At 40.9% G+C, this 16,427-nt stretch overlaps 2 protein-coding genes across 13 annotated transcripts in view; one reads left to right on the forward strand and one right to left on the reverse strand.

Annotated features, from left to right (window-relative positions):
- LOC102091784 (neurabin-1-like) overlaps positions 1-3,661 on the reverse strand; it is a 124,171-nt gene extending 120,510 nt beyond the window's left edge. For 4 of the 8 annotated variants that reach the window (XM_065068763.1, XM_065068767.1, XM_065068765.1 and 1 more), the window contains exons 1-2: positions 3,542-3,602; positions 2,180-2,257 (exon numbers count right to left, since the gene is read on the reverse strand). The gene's annotated coding sequence lies outside the window, so the exon portion shown is untranslated. Of the gene's footprint in view, positions 1-2,179; positions 2,258-2,547; positions 2,564-3,541 lie in introns of those variants that run through there. The other 4 variants (XM_065068768.1, XM_065068769.1, XM_065068770.1 and 1 more) reach the window with 3 other exon arrangements.
- The window catches only part of RAPGEF4 (Rap guanine nucleotide exchange factor 4), a 147,555-nt gene continuing 133,862 nt past the window's right edge, over positions 2,735-16,427 (forward strand). For 2 of the 5 annotated variants that reach the window (XM_013370121.3, XM_065068781.1), the window contains exons 1-3: positions 2,736-3,015; positions 12,286-12,428; positions 13,522-13,610. In XM_013370121.3, the coding sequence (XP_013225575.1) occupies positions 2,951-3,015; positions 12,286-12,428; positions 13,522-13,610 (297 nt within the window). In that variant the 5' untranslated portion in view covers positions 2,736-2,950. Of the gene's footprint in view, positions 3,016-12,285; positions 12,429-13,521; positions 13,611-16,427 lie in introns of those variants that run through there. The other 3 variants (XM_021300039.2, XM_021300040.2, XM_065068786.1) reach the window with 3 other exon arrangements.

The following is a 16,427-nucleotide window of genomic DNA, read 5'->3' on the forward strand; positions in this document are numbered from 1 at the left end:
CTCAACTGATGTTTCCTAGGCTTGTTATGTTCTGAATTCTCAGGAGTCACAGGATAATCTACATTCTGTTTGACTTGTCATGCAAGACATATAATACTTATTTGGTACCTTTTATCTCAGGAGAACATGCACTGAACTGGAGTCCAGGATTGCTGATTTCAGTAGTCAGGAGGTCCTGACACTTCTGTGCAGTTTGGAGAGCCTTTGGTTGACACGGCCTGGTATCTGAACCAATCAAATATTTATTTCCTACTTCCTAAGTTTAACTTCAGAAGTTTAACTCACATCTTAAGCTACATGATTACTCGTAATCTAGTTGCCAGAGATATATTTTGGCTGTCTTGCTCTAAGTGCTCTGTAACTGAGATACTTCTGAATGAAGTACAGATATATCCAGGGTTCCTAGCCCACTCTGGGCCTGTCTAGCCTGCACAATCCACGTGTTAAATTCTTGTTTAATGGATACTTCACAGAAAGGTCCATCTCTGAGCAGTGTCTGCTCACAGCAGGCATTTCAGCAACATCCCTTTCATGCCTACAGACACTGCATTCTTTGGAATCAAAAGCATTGGTAACTGCAAAGGGCTGTCCCAGGGCAGGCAGGTTGCTTGGTCAAGGATTGGTTCACGAGGACCAACAAAGGTTTTCACAAGCTGCATCCCAGGAAAGTATTCCAAAGGCCTTGTCTTTTCAAGCTCAGCCTATTTTTTCCTAGTTTACCAAGGAAATATCCCCTGCTTTCTACCTTTTATGGAAGCCTAGCCTGTCCTCTAGTGGCTGGGGCATTAAACATTATACAGGTGGGAGAGGACTTGACAAAGGTGGCTCGAGTGAGCACTAAACAGCTGCAGCACGGTGGTTCTGCTGACTGAGCTACGCTGCTGCTGTGTACAAAACTGCTGGTACTGGTAGGTGTAATGCTGTTTGTGTCTGTGAAACAGCCCATGAGAAAAGATAAAAAGCCTTCAGTGAGGAGCGATTTCTGGGCTCTTTCTCAAGCCTGCTGCCAGTTAAGAGGAAAGAACATCTACTGCAGCTTAAACTGGGTTGAGGGGAAAAAGAGCAGTCAGGGCTGCCTTTGTGTGATTGCTCTGGAAAGAAAACCATAATTATGTGGAATAATGTGATGAATGTTTTATAACGGAAGTACAAAATAAGTGAGCTTTATTGATTCATTTGTAATGTACACACTATGTTAAAAATCATTAAGTTGAGAATTTTAAGTTGCTTACATTTGAAGCTCTTGTTCTGTTGGTTCCCAAACACTCACATATTGAGGAATTAATAGCATTGGTTTTCCTCAAGTAGACTGACTGCTTACCTGCAAGAATTTCTCTTTCTTTTTCCCCATGGACTGTAGCAAAGGAAGAGCTGCAGCTTTGATCTTACTGACTGGCAGCCTCTTCTATTCCTCTGGCATGCACTTTAATTTTTTTAAGGCAAAATGAAAGAATTGGTTTTTGTGGCATTCTCCTCTGCTATGTCAATTTCTCATGAATATCTTTTTAGCAAAAGGGATTTTTATATACATTTCCTTAGATTTTTCATCATACTGTTCAGTATCCTGATGTTAAGATTTATTTCTGTTAAAGTGCTGAGGAAGCTGTGGCAGCAATAAGGCTGTTAAAAGGTAGATGTGAAATGCGAAGTAGCATATGTATGTAAGTAAATTACACTTGATACAGCAAAAGAGATCAGAACAGGGGGCAGAGAAGATGGCGCATGGAGAACTATAAAAGGCACTGGCAGATTATCAGCATCTGAATTAATCATTTGCATCCACACTGTAAAGCAGAGAGGAGCTATAAGCCTAAAGGAAGGCACAGTTTGAGTTTTACTTTGCTATCATCTCCATGTAACCCCAAACATACTGCTGAAATCTCTATCACTTCCTACTCTTCTCCCACGCTACTCAAGGCCGGTTGTGTTGACAGTAAACTGAGGCTTATGGTTATACACAGATTACTTTTGAAGATATGATCTAGATCCTGAAATATTTTGTAGAAAATATTTCACAAAGAACTTTGCAAAACAGGAAGACCTGCTGCTCTGCATTCCTTCCTCTGCTCATCACTTTTTTAATCATGTGTGCATTAGTATCCTTAAAAAACCTGCATTTTGCAGGCCACACTACCACAACAGAAGGGTGTGGATGGTTTTCATTCTATATTACGCTCACCTTTCTCATGCTGTGTGTTGGGTTCCCTCCAGTTGTTAAATCCTGTTCACAGGCTGTACTGTCCAGCTCATTTTTCACCTACAATAAACCAGAGCCTTTAGGACACAGAAGACAGGATGGACAGCAGGCTGGAGGCATCACAAAAATTCCTGAAATGCGAACTGCACCTTCCTTCTGCTGTGCACTTACTACTGGGGGAACAGACACAGGGGTCTGGAGAGCTGCGAAAACACTTCGCAAGCTGCTTATTATAATTTAAAAGCTAGTATTTCCCCACTCCCGCCCCCCAACCCAGTCAAGGACATCTCTGGTGAAGCAAGGGCAGGGACCGGCAAGTCGGGCCCAAGTGTGCGTACCGGGGAGCTCACCTAAGGCAAACGACAACATCTTCCAGGAGGGGACTAAATCCTTTCCAGGATGGTCTTACTCCCCTGCCCCAGCCCAGGGCTCCCCGCCTGGCGGCCGCCCCTCCCGGGGCTGCCACCTGCCGCCACCGGCCTCGCTGGGCCGGGCCGGAGGGTGGCCCGGGCGGCCGAGGCGGCGCCGGGTCACAGCCCAGCCGCAGGCCGAGGCGGGAGGGAACCCAGCCGGGAGCCGCAGCCCCGCTGGCTGCGGCGGGCAGGGCGGGCAGCCGCGGGGGCCTGGGCGAGCCCATCGCGCCGTGCGCGGAGGGAGGGAGCGAGTGAGGGAGGACGGACCGAGCGACCGGCGGGGGAGCCGCCGCCGCCGCCGCCGCCAGCCGGGTGTGCGGCGACCTGATCCCTGTCCAACATGGTCGCCGCTCATACCTCCCATTCCTCATCCTCCGGCGAGTGGATCGCTTGCCTGGATAAAAGGTATCGGCATCTTCCCAGGAGCGGCTGCGGAGGGATGCTGTGTGCGCGTAACCTGCCTCCCTGCATGTGTGCATGTATGTAGGGATGGATGGATGTATATGTGTGCGTGTGTGTGTGCGCTGACACCCACTTCTCGCTCCCCGTCAGCTCCTGCCTTACATAAGGAGCGTGCAGGTGGGAAGCAAAATGCCCGGAGGAAGCAGAGCTGGGCCGGCGGGGCAAAATGAGGGCTCGAAAAGCTGCGGGCAGCGGAGGGCACGGGCAGTCCCCGCTGGGACAGCCACTCTCCGCTGGGCTCCGCTGCCCGGAAAAAGCTACACGTGGTGGATGAGGGGGAGCTCAGGGCGGGGAGAGGGTGTCGCGGCCCGGGGGCCTGGGGCTGCCGGCCGGGGACCCGCCGTTCCGGCCGTGGCAGACCCGCTTCTCGCCGCTTTCGCGCCCCAGTCCGCCCTCTGCCTCCCCACGCAGCCCTTCAGCACACCAGCCCCTGCCTCACCGTACCTCAGCACACTAGCCCCCGCCTCACCTCAGCGCACCGCGCCTCACAGCCCCGCGCCTCGCCTCAGCGCTCTCCCCCCGCCCCCCCGCACAGCCGCCTCACAGGCTGGGCGGGAAAGGACGGACCCTCGCCTCAGAGCGCTGCCTGGCTCCAGCAGGTGCGGGACTATTGGCCGGAGCGGGGGGGGGAATAAAAATGTCGCCTGGCCGGGGCCGCCGGCGGCTCCCTTCAGCGGCGACAGCCTCCTCCCCGCTGCGGCGTCCTGGGGCCTGCGGGTGTCCCCCGGGCGGGCGGCAGCGCTGGCTGCGGGTCAGGCATGGGCGGGCGGCCCGCACCGCGTGGGTGGCACTTACGGCTGGAAAACGTGTGCTCAGAGGTGCTGGGCTCACTTCTAAAGATGCAGACGAATTATTTATGTATATTTATATATACATGTATATATACATATATATATATATATATTTGGAGTGCTTTTCTGGGTGTTGCAGCAGAAAGTGATTCTCGCAGTGACGAGTTGCATGGTGGGCAGTTTGAAGGTCCTTTGCTGTATTCCTACCTTCAACACTTACTGGATTAGTTCAGAAGTGATTTGATATCTGAACACTCACTGTGTCTCCTGTAGTCTAGGAAAATAGTTTACAAAAATGGAGACCATAAATATGCTATACGGTTTTAAAGAAAGCTAAGAGAGAGAGTTCACTTAAATGGTGTCCAGCGGTTTACTGAGCATTATCAGCTGACTTTGACAGTTGATGCCATTTGGGGCTGTGCTGTGGAGAGAAGCCTTTATGTACACAGAAGGAACCTTCCTCGCTTCATAATTTCTACCATTGTGTCCTAGTGTTGTAGGACTGCACCCCAATGAGGTTTTCCTTAGCAGTCCTGGCAGCAAACTATAAGAAGCTAAGGAAACTTTTGGTTTAGACACCTACCACAAATACTGATCCCCCTCTGTAACACATGACTCAAAAGAAGGCTAACCTCTTAGAGGTTAAATAATGCGTATAAATGTTGAAAGTACTCTAAATGTACACACAAACAGAACTGATGATGGTAACCTGATAATATAAAAACCAAAGTGAAGCAGAAGGCTTGGTTCTCCGCTCTGTAAACTGAGTGGAGTGGGTGTGAGGGAGTAGAGTATGAGCCCCAGTACTTTTGAATAGCAGATGGTGTAATTTCTGAGGTTTTCTAAATGCAATACATTGTTAGATCTAAATTGTAAACTGAAGTTCAGGGGTTTGTGCTTAATGAGTTACATAGCCTTGGGGAGTGAGTGGTGTTTTTAGGAAACACCTGAGAAGCATTTAATTTAGAAATCTCTCTGCCATTATAATTATATGAAAATTAATATGCTGATCATTTTTATAATGGGGATTTCAGTAGAGCTATTAAGATGAGACTTTTTCTTCCTTTTTTTTTTTTTTGACTTGGAGTGAGCTAGTAGCACCAATTTGTTCAGTGAAAGGAATCAGTTCCAGGTATCCTAAAGGATTATACATTATTATCCTTTTCCAGAAGGCAATCTGGATGTGGGACAAACCCAGGACATGAGAGACTGTATTTTTCTCCTGGTCTCTGCCATGCTTTGCTTTGTGATCACAGGAAATACACTTACGTGTTTTCTTCTATTTTTCCATTTAAAAAATACAGTTAAAGCTATGCTGGAAAAGTACTATAGGAATCTAAGTACTATTTGATAAAGCATTTTTAATTAATTTACACACTTGTATTTCTAGAGTGTATTTCTTTTCTATAGATGATCTATCAGTGTACTCATTTGAATTATTATGTAATTTCTATGTATTTTAAACCTTTTAAAAAAATCTTACAGCATTTTTAACCTACATGTGAATTCTGTAAATACAGGATCATTTAATGAGTCAGTTCTCTGTAAGATACCATGCATTTCTATTAAATAATAAAGATAGTTTTATTATGTTTTAGTTAATAAATATATTCATTTTTTCAAGGGGAAGGCTGTTCTACAACTGGTATGCTTCAGAATTTTAGGTGACCCTCATTTTAATCAGATGATTAAAATGGCATGTAATATGGATTGTCCAACTTCATTCTTAAAAAAAAAAAGGAGAATTAAACTCTAAATTGAAGTAATATAAATCATGTACAGACATGATATATTTTGTATATGTTCTTCATGTTTTTCCCCAAGTCACCCACCAAACTAAAACTACTAACATCTAAAATGAGAGCACATAGAAAAGGGAAGAACCACTAAAATGTTTCAGGAGAAATGTTATTATGTGTTGGATACTGTGGGCTGGAACCACCAGTGCTTCGACCATACAGCCTCCATGTGTGGTTACTAACCACAAAAGCTGAAGATCAGCACTTAAAAATAAAATATACAGGATGGTATTTATATATAAAGTCACAAGTGCAAAAGTACAGAAAAGCAGGAACAGAGAAGTTAAGAACATTGTGCTCTGTCAAGAATGTTTTATTTTAACAGGAGAGACAGGATCATCATTGATTGACTGTACACCTGGAGGTGTAAATAGTTTTTCTGTTAAGGAAACTCTGTCCTTTTATCTTTAAAGTAAACAGTTGCCTTACCACTGTTTTCCTAGGGAGCAGAAGCATGCATGCATCCTAGCATTTTTCTGTATGTCCAATCTACACATAATTAAAAGAAGGTTGCTGATTTATGCAAGTGTGTATAATTAGCTTAAGAACAATATCTTCCCTGCTCTTATGGTTTCTTTCACACCGAAGACTGTCTAATCAAGAAATTTCCATGTTGACATTTCCTTATTGAATGGTAGACAAAATATTTTTTGCATAACTGTGATTTCTCTAAACCTGATCAAATTCAGATGTTTTACCTGGATTCAAATACAAACTTTTAAATTATGTCCAGCATTTGCAACAGTCAGAGATCCCAGGATTTCATACTTGCCCACATGTTGTGTTTTTCTCTGTATTAAGTATAACCTTCAGTGCCTTAGCAGACTGGAGGAGCAGATCACAGAGCAGAGTGTGTAACTTTGCTACCCCGTAATGCTGAGAATGTTATGATCTTTGCTCAGCTGTTTGTAAATTATTTAAATATGAATGGATGTTTCGAGAACATATTGTACACACTGAGCTTTTATATCCTTGTTAGACTTTGGACTTGCATAATTTACATCTAACAAAAGCAAAATAACACAGGATAGTATCTCAGATTTGAATATAAATTTAGACTGAAGCCGTGTAACTGCAGCATATTTGAATCGGGATTTGGTTTTTAGTTCATTGTAACATATATTTGAGATGTAAGTCATTTGTATATGGTTAGTAATCACCAGGTCTCTTGTGAGTATACAGATAGCCTGGGATGAATAACTGATATTCTGAAAGAGTTGTTGTAAAAGAAATATAGAAAATTCTTGTCAAATATAATGAGATATAAATTTATAATCAAGAAATATTGTGAATATTTTAAAATTGCTTTATGATGCTACTTTTTTTACTTTAAAAATATTTTTATGCGACTGGTAAAACATTCACTGACTTCTATATATTTTAAATTTCTACATTTGCTTTTTATTTGTAACACATCCATGGAAATAACACCACCATTTTTAACCTAGTTTGGATCTAAACAAAATCATGGGCATACACTGCAGCTCCTGTCGGCCCGTGTCCTCGTTGTGTTTTCTGTGTGTGCAGGATGTGGCTAAGCTGGTGTGTACTTGGATCCAGTGGGAATAAATCAGCAACAGACACTGCTGTGGATGTGGAAACTTGGAGACAGAGCAGTATAGACATGGCCCGTGTGCTTTCTAGCTCTCATGCAAAGATGCAGTCTTCTGAAGAGTGATGATTAATGACAAATTTCTCTTTCTGCATCACGCCGCTCATTTTCTAGTGCAATGCAAAGGTGCAGTCTTTGCTGAATAATAAGAAAGCCCTTTTTCTTTCAGTATCTCCTCAGAGAGACCAAAATAATTGTTAATATAGCTTGCCATGAGCTTGTAGGTCTGTGCATTTTGTTGAAAAATGACTTCAAAATAACTCATGTAAAGAGTAGGAGTTGTATTTTAAACATGTTCAAGCTGTTTTATTCCCTGCTCGCAGACTTACATATTTCTAGTATCAGCTTTCATTTGTTACATGTGGTTGCAATAAGTTACACACTTGTTCTACGGCCAGGTATTAAGGGGAAGAAATAGCGGTTGCCCTAGGCATTCATGTGTATAGACATTGTCATGACCCACCTGAGCAAACTAACGTATGTATATGCCTCTTAGGACATATCTGTAAATTTATTTGGTGGTATAGTTTTCCGAAGTGGCCACATAATTGCTGTGGTACTTGTGTAACTGTAGGTTTTCACCAGATGATACTGGAAACATGTCTAAACTGTCAGTGCCTGAGTTATTTCTGGCTCGTTCTTAGGATTCAATCTCTGAAATTCTGAGCACATTAAATTTATTTTATAACAAAACCTCATGTTCCAGCAAAGAAATAAACCCTCAACAAACCAGCTAGTTCAAATCATGCCCTCAAAGTCAGGTGGTCACCAGATATTTTTCGAATGTAAGTATTTTTCCTATCCAGTGTGACATTTAGTTTTGTCTGTATCTTACAATTTGCTGCATTTAACAAGCTCATATATCCCATGATACTCCCTTTGTTCTGTTAGTATTTTCTGCACTGTATTTGGCATCATCACTTACTACTCCTGCTGCTTTATCAATATCCTTAAAGAATGTTTCCTCAACTGACTTTCCACTTCATTGCTGAATTCAGGAGTTGTCAAAATGTATGTCAATGTAAATCTGTAGAGGTTATTTCATAGTTTCTGTAAGTTGTACATTCTCATTAGCTGTAACCATGCAGATCCTAAATGGGTAAATGTGCATTTAGTGCAGTGTGTTGGTGGATGGCAGTGGCCAGAGTTTGAATTAAAGGATATAATCAGTTATGCTTATTGTTCAATTATAAATTTAATTTGCAATGTGTCTCAGAGCCTGTCTTCATATTAAAGTGCTTTTAATGTCTATTATGAAGCCACAGTGCTGGTTAATGTAATTTCATCCAGATCTACTTCTGTCAAATGGAATTTTAACTATCCTGAGCTCCAGTTCACATTGGTGAAAGTTGCAGGGTTTATTCAGAAAGGTTTAGTCACACCTTGGTTGCAAACCATGTACCACACATAAAAATTTTAATAAATGAAAGGAGAAAATTTCCTTACAGTTTTATTTATTCTCTTGAAGTATTTAGTCTTTTAAAAATGCATATGAAGGTGAAAAACCTGGTTTTATGTTTTGTTACCTAATATAGCTGTATTGCTTAGGTAGTACATTTTAAACTTGAGATAAATATGAGTTTTGTTACTTAATAAATACATCTTTTGCCATATTGGCATAATAAATAGATTCATTAATGTTATCTTAATGATGATGACAACAGTTACAATGATGATACATTTATTTAAAATACTTCGTAGAAACTGTTCAAACTTTGCATGAGTTTTGCAGGCATGTGGAAAAGCAGTTAACTGATGCCATGCTATTTAATTATTCTCATTATGCTCTCTCACTAGGTAAAACTATACCAATCTCATTCTATAGATTATAAGCACTTAATAGAAATGAGTTTGAGTGCTCCTACTTTTAGTGTTACACTGTAAATCTGGAGGTTTTTCACAGGCAAAATTCCATGTCCTAGTAAGGACTAAGGGCCACCTCAGCTTGGGACACCAAGTGTTATTTCATTCCTTACCCTTAAACACTGAGGACATTTCCCAGGAGCTCTGATCAAATGCAAAGGCATTTTGTTGTCAAACAACTTTGATCCTAATTAATTTTTGTGCTTATTCACGATCTTAACCAAACAGCTAAACCTTATACTAGATGTTTGTGTGTGTGTCATTTGATAGAATTAAGAAGTTTTAATTCTGGGATACAGTTAAGGTTCCTTGTATGTTTCCATGCTGGCTGTTTTGTGTGTGGTGGTGGGTTTTTTGTTTGTTTGTTTTGTTTTGTTTTGTTTTATTGGTAAAACACAGCTTGAGTAGAAGGTACATTCTCTAAAATAGATAATTGGTTAAATTATTTACTGAAATTCTCTCCCAGATTCTAGCTTCATTTCCAAATGTGCTGGATCAAAATGTGTGCCCTCATAGTCAAAATTTGTGGAAATTTAGTTGCACACAGTAACATTAAACCCAGTATATTTTGAAGAAAAGCTACTGAAACAAATGTCTTTCAGTAATGCATTATTAAGAAACATTGTAAGGAATATGACAATTTTCAGATTACTACTATGCATATTACTTAGAAGTTTGCGTGCCTCTTTGTTTAGAGCACATCTGTGTGTCCCCATTCAAATGCCCATTTCACAAACTGCAAGTGGAGGTGACTGCTGCTGATACAAAGTGCTGTAGTGCAGCTGCTGGCTATAAAAAGCCACTAGGAGCACGACTTTAATTTGTCTTTCCCAATAAATGTGGAGTTTGGTTTCTCACTGTGGTGCTTATTTTTCAAACTCTGAAAAGCATGGCTCAGCTACCTGTGAGAGTGCTTGTCTTTCCATGGTGACTCGCTTTACTGTGGTCATGAAGCAGTTTTGTCAGAAGAAAGAGCTTTTCCTGCAGTTGTTCTGCCTGACACAAGCCACTCCTTGCCACATCAGTGGAACTGAGCCCAGCGCTCACCTTCCTCTGAACTAGATGGAAACCCCATCTCTTGAGCCTTCAGCAACTCTCAAGAAAAAGAGCTACACAGTCTATGTATTAAATCCCCCCAAATCTTGTCCTTTTGACAAGACCAGAAGTGGAAGGGATTTCTGAACTCACATTTCAGAAAGAGCACTGAGAAAACAGTGTTCATTAAGTTTATACACCCTGATGCATGTTTTTTGCTAACCCTGTTTGCTTTTCCCCTGTCCAACTGCATCAAACAACTACAACCACTAGACACTGAGATCCTACAGATAGGCTTGAATTGAATCAGCTATGGACAGTTGTATGGATGGAACAGTCTCAGACAGAGTTTTTCTAGGAAAATGGGATATTCTGAGAATGAGCTCCATTTTTTCCCTCGTTGGGTTTTGCTGTTATTTGAGAGTCTGTAAGTTAAGGGAGTTAGTATTCCAAGAGTTAGGGCATTTTGGGTAGAGATCTTGTATAAATGGCTTTTAAATCTGTTTGCAAGCTGCACCTCCTAATCTTCTTAAAAGGATTTTGACAAGAGGGTTAATGCGTATTAGTACCTGTCAGCTAGCGCACAGTCAAAAAAAGAGGAATGGGTGAAAATCTTGCTTAAAATATTTCAAAAGGGAGCTGTTGTAATTGGTTGTGGTTTGAAGTAGTAAGAGGATGTCACGGTTGTGTAGAAGCAACCGTATACACCAGAGAGTTATTATTCTCATCTGCATTTAATAAGAGTAAGTTGGAGTATAAATGAGAATAGAAATTTAATCCCTCCTAGACTTAATTTAATAAGAAAGATGAGAGATAGAGATTCAATGTGAGTAGGATCTGGCCTTCTTCCCTGAGACAAAGATTTAGATCCCTTAAGTCTTTGGTTCCAAAGAGGAAATTTTATAAAAATTCTGTTGGAAGGAATGCTTACACTGTGGGTGTAACAATAAGATGATAAAGATACGTATTTATGAGCCTAGTCTTTGTTCTTTGTAAGCTACCTGACTTTTGTTCATTTAGAAGCTCATGCACTGGCTGAAAGAACGTTTTTGTCAGTAAAATTAATGAGGAGCATTTGAGTTAGTGATAAGTCCAACGATCACTGACCGTTGTCTATCTTTCTGGTACCCATTTTTACATAAATTATTTCTGCATCTGATCCAGCATGATCTCCTGCAACATTCTATGTTTATTTCTGTGCATGGTGGTAGGCATGTAGTCTGTTAAGAAAGACTCTTTCTAATGCTGTCAGTTAGTGGTTGACTTACCTCCTGATTCACAACATTTGATAATCACATTTAAAATGTATGTTATGGAGCTAATTCACTTTAGTTTCATAAATATGTTTTTCTGAACCTGCTGAACTGCTGGCCCATAAGCTACTTTGTTGGAGGGAGTTTTACAATTTTATTTTTGTTTGATTTGTTATTAAAGTGTTAATGTAATAGATTTAAAATATTTTAAATATTTAGATTAAAACTCTTTACCCTTACCAATGAAGAGTTATGATTCTTACTCACCTATTTAATTTGTCAAGCATTAAGAGACAGGAACTGCGTGAAGAAAATGTACTTATTAAAGTTGTATTTCTTGCTTGCAAGTGAGAAAACGGAACACTCAAATTAGTTTGTACCCAGTAAAATGCAAAAGAGAGATGTGTTTATAGGAGTTACTGCTGATATCTAAAGCTTTTCTTTTAGCGAGGCAGAGAACTTCTATTTTGGGCACCAATTCCACAGACCTCTTATATGTTTGGACATCTGTTTATTCATGTTGCCTTACAAACTTAAAAATATATATCATTCTAAGCTCTTTAGGATACGGACTGTATCATCATATATACTGTTACAGTAATTGCTGCAGCAAGACTTTGGTGCTGCATGGTGCTTCTTGACACTGTCGTGTTGAAATGATAATAATAATCATGCTCGGGTTGATAGTGGGCAGTTGTTAGGATGTTTTGGAAGGGTTTCATTATGGACCTCTGAAATGCATTTTAACTGGTTTATATTATAGTGTGACATTTAATGCAAAGATTTGCAAGTTTGGTGCATGCAGGTGGGGATGTTTCTCTGATAAAGCCCTTGAGAATTGTGTCCTTTGTTTTTTGCAGACCTTTGGAACGTTCCAGTGAAGATGTAGATATAATATTCACACGACTGAAAGAAGTAAAAGCTTTTGAGAAATTTCATCCAAATCTTCTCCAGCAGATATGTCTCTGTGGATACTATGAAAATTTGGAAAAAGGAATCACATGTAAGAGAGATTCATATAATGATCTATTTTATGTAGATAAAATTGGGGATTAGGCTGGGATTGTCTCTGGGAGATCGATGAGAGAGCACCATCAGTGGAATGGCTATAAAAATGTTTACAGTCATAGTCATGGGGGAAGGCAGGACTAAAGTGCTGCTTGCTCTACAAATACAGTGTGTAGTGAATCTATGGTAACAAGGCACACATTGCTGGATTTAGGACTCTGCCACTGTTTTGTTGTAAGATTAGAAGCAAGTCATTGCACTTAAGCCTGATTCTTTCCCTGTAAATGTATTATTGCTCTCTTTTGTAGATGCTTTGTGATGTCAGGGGCAAAAGTATATTACATAGGCACATCACTAGTAGCTTTCAGTTTGTAGTCACTCCGGATAACACGAACCAGATTTGCAGAGCTGTGTATTCCTGTGAGGTGCAAAAGCTCTGTGCCTGCTCTGGCAGCCTGTGTGCCAGATGAAGGGGGGCAGCTGTGCTTGGTCTGTGAAGCTGAGATGGAACTGAGTGGTGATCCTGTGATGGGAATGTGCAAGTTCTCAGAGCTGTACCAGGGCAATGGCTGATGGAGACCTGTGGTGTTTGATAGAGTCTTGGGTACTCCTGAGGTAAATCTGGCACGCTTTAGGCACACAGCACTGGGGCTGCTTAGAGTTGTAGGAATTTCGGTGTTCTGTAATCACACAGTTGGAATGCCTAAACATCCAACTCCTGCAGTTGCCAAAACTTTTACTGAAGTTAGTGGGTGCTGTGTCTGCATTGGAAGATTCTGAATTTCAAAGGGACATTGTTCAGAAGGTATTTTTGGGGTTGGTTGGTTGTTTTGTTTAACTAAGATAGCAGTAAAAGAGAGGCAAACTGGGGAGAAGAGTGGAAAAATTCATATGCTTTCATTATTTCTGTAGTGTATCAACTGTTTTACTAAAATACGTGCTTTCCAGTGTCATTGTAAGTAGCCTGATATGGCAAAGTCTATAGTGCCAGCAGTGACTACAATAGTACAGTAATATGAGGGGAAATGTTTATTAATGGTTCTAAACTTAAGGAGATAGCTCTTATTAACAAGATTTCATCTTTGCAGTGTTCCGTCAGGGTGATATTGGAACAAACTGGTATGCTGTTCTGACAGGATCACTGGATGTGAAGGTTTCTGATACAAGCAACCATCAGGTAAAATAGATTTTTTCATCAAACCCATCCAGTCAGTGGTACAAAGAAAGAGTGTGACTTATGCTGGGGTAGATAGCGACAACATATATTGTACAGATATTTTTTCTTATCACAAGCATGTTTCTCTGAGTCTCTTTTAGTCTCATTTGTCTTTTGTCTATGGAGGCAAACCCTGCCATTGATTTCAAGAAGACTGAAATGTAATGCTCTGAAAAGGGGTCTACATTTTAATATGAAACAAGTCTCCTCTGTCTTTTCTAGTAGTGCCTTATGAAGTTAAGCTAAAGATCTAAAAGTTTTTAATTAATTCCCTGGAGATATTTTAATTCAATCCTTGTTCAGAAAGTTCAAACCAAACCCTCCAATGGTGGAGTCTGATAACAGTATGCTGCAGTCTTCACTGCAAGAATGGGAAAGTATTATAGTAATAGCAGAGTACTGGAGCCACTGCCATGTTAGACCAGAAGCCTACTGATAATACCTATTCAGTGTTAAGAAATAAAAGAACAAGTAAGATTCCTCCAAAGTTGCAAGCGATTTCTCAGTGTCTTGGCATTCCTGAATTTACAAAATCAGGAATTTAGAGTAAATACAAAAAAAAGATGAGATATTTTTCCTGGAGAGAGCTCCAACCCATGCTGTCAAGTGTTGTGCTGATAAGACGCACACTTCCTGCTGTGAGCTGAGTCTTCTGAGAAGGCGTCATGTCCCATTCCAGTTTGAGAGCTGGGATCGTGTAGCTCAGTGTGGGCTTTTACCTCTGACATGTCACGTGCATGGTGCAGCTACTCAGGTAGCTACTTCAGCTACCTGAAGAATAATACTACCCCTTTTTCCAACCTTGATTGAATATAGCATGCGTGGGGGGTGGTGTTGGTGGTGTTTTCTTTGTCCAAGGCTTGGCTGATTGGGGAAGGTTTCTAGCTCATAGGAGTTTGGCATAAATTGTATTTTTCACTTTGTTGAGCCGTGCAGCATCAGGGAGATTGGGTCAGAATGCAAATCAGGGCAGTGTGTGAACACTGCGTCTTTCTACTTCTTACGGTAAAATGACAGATACAAAAGGAACTTCTTTCACATAATTATTTTTAGTAACCTCTTCACTATACTAAGTAGTGACTGATTGAGAGTATAATTACTCTAATTTGAGCAATTCTCAGCATGGTCTGTCTGTCATTGGTATTGTCACAATTTGGAACAGTACTGAGGTCTCATGAGACCCTTTTCTGTGTAGATCTGAAGCAATCAGGAATATTTTCTGGTGTTTGCCAAAAGATGGCACTACACGGTTGTTAAGGACCAATGTTCTTTACTGAATCAGAAAGAAATATATCCACAAAAGTTTTCTGGATGTTGAAGCTAAATTAAGAATTTGTTTGGAGCGTTGATTTGTTGCATTAGATGGAGTATGAAAGACTTCAGCCTTTTAAGAAATCTAATGTAAATATTTTTTTCTGCTTATTCAGGTTCCCTGCATTTTTCTGCCAATAGGAAAATACAGAAGTACAATTCATGTAGTTCTAGCAATTGTATTCTGCAGTAATTTCTTAACCTTGTGTTTCCTTCTCCGAGGAGAAATGAACTGAATTCTTAATGCTCCCTAGTTCATAGAATCATAGAATAATAGAATGGTTGGGCTGGAAGGGACCTCAAATTTCATCTAGTTCCAGCCCTCCCGCCATGAGCAGGGACACCTTCCACTAGACCAGGTTGCTCAAAGCCCCATCCAACCTGGCCTTGAACACTCCAGGGATGGGGCATCCACAGCTTCTCTGGGCAGCCTGTTCTGGTGCCTCACCGCCCTCGTGGGGAAGAATTTCTTACTTATATATAATCTGAATCTGCCCTCTTTCAGTTTAAAGCCATTACCCCTTTTCCTATCATGACATGTCCTTGTAAAAAGTCCCTCTCCAGCTTTCTTGTGGGTCCCCTTCAGGTACAGGAAGGCTGCTGTAAGATCTTCCTGGAGCCTTTTGTTCTCCAGGCTGAATAACCTCAACTCTCCTAACCTGTCTCTGTATGAGAGGTGCTCCAGCCCTCTGATCACCTTCTGGTCCTCCTCTGGCTTTGCTCCATCAGGTCCATGTCCTTCTTATGTTGGGGGCCCCAGAGCTGGATGCAATACTGCAGTGGGGGTCTCAAGAGACTGGAGTAGAGTGGGAGAATCACCTCCCCTGACATTTTGGTCGTGCTTCTTTTGATGCAATTGCCACAGGATACAGCTTCACTGCCAAAAGTGGAGCAAAGAGATACAGAAGTTCGCCTGAATTTACAGGTTTAAAATTTTGTAGTCTCATGTAAAAGTAGAGAAGGACTATGCTGTCTTTTCTAGGAAGAGAGAAGCTAACTTTGTATTTAGGTTCCTATTAGTTAAAAGGTCTTTAGACATGACTAATAATCTTTTACCATGTAAGGTAAGCAGGAAATTGTACTAGATGACCTCCTGAGTTTTCTTGCAGCTTGAATTATCCTATGATTATAAGATGATGATGCCTACAATGTTAATTTAAGGATGGAAAATAATAAACTTGATTAAAATATTTTATGCCCACTTTTACTAGGTGTTTAGCTGTCTGCCTGGGGAACTTAAATTTCAGCAAGCCTGGAAACAATTGCTTTGCGTAGCAGCTACCATGTGCTAACTCTTCATGCATTCACCTTTGGTGGTTGGTAGCTTGTTCCCATTAAACATGCAGTAAGTTATTGTGCCCTTGGTGCTTACTAAGAATGTCTTAATGGCCTTTGCTTCTGCAGAGGCATGTAGTTATGTCTTGCACTAGAAATTATATCTAAATGCACTAATGGATCGAGACTTCA

This window comes from Columba livia, chromosome 7 (genome assembly GCF_036013475.1).
Source record: "Columba livia isolate bColLiv1 breed racing homer chromosome 7, bColLiv1.pat.W.v2, whole genome shotgun sequence".
NCBI lineage: Eukaryota > Metazoa > Chordata > Aves > Columbiformes > Columbidae > Columba > Columba livia.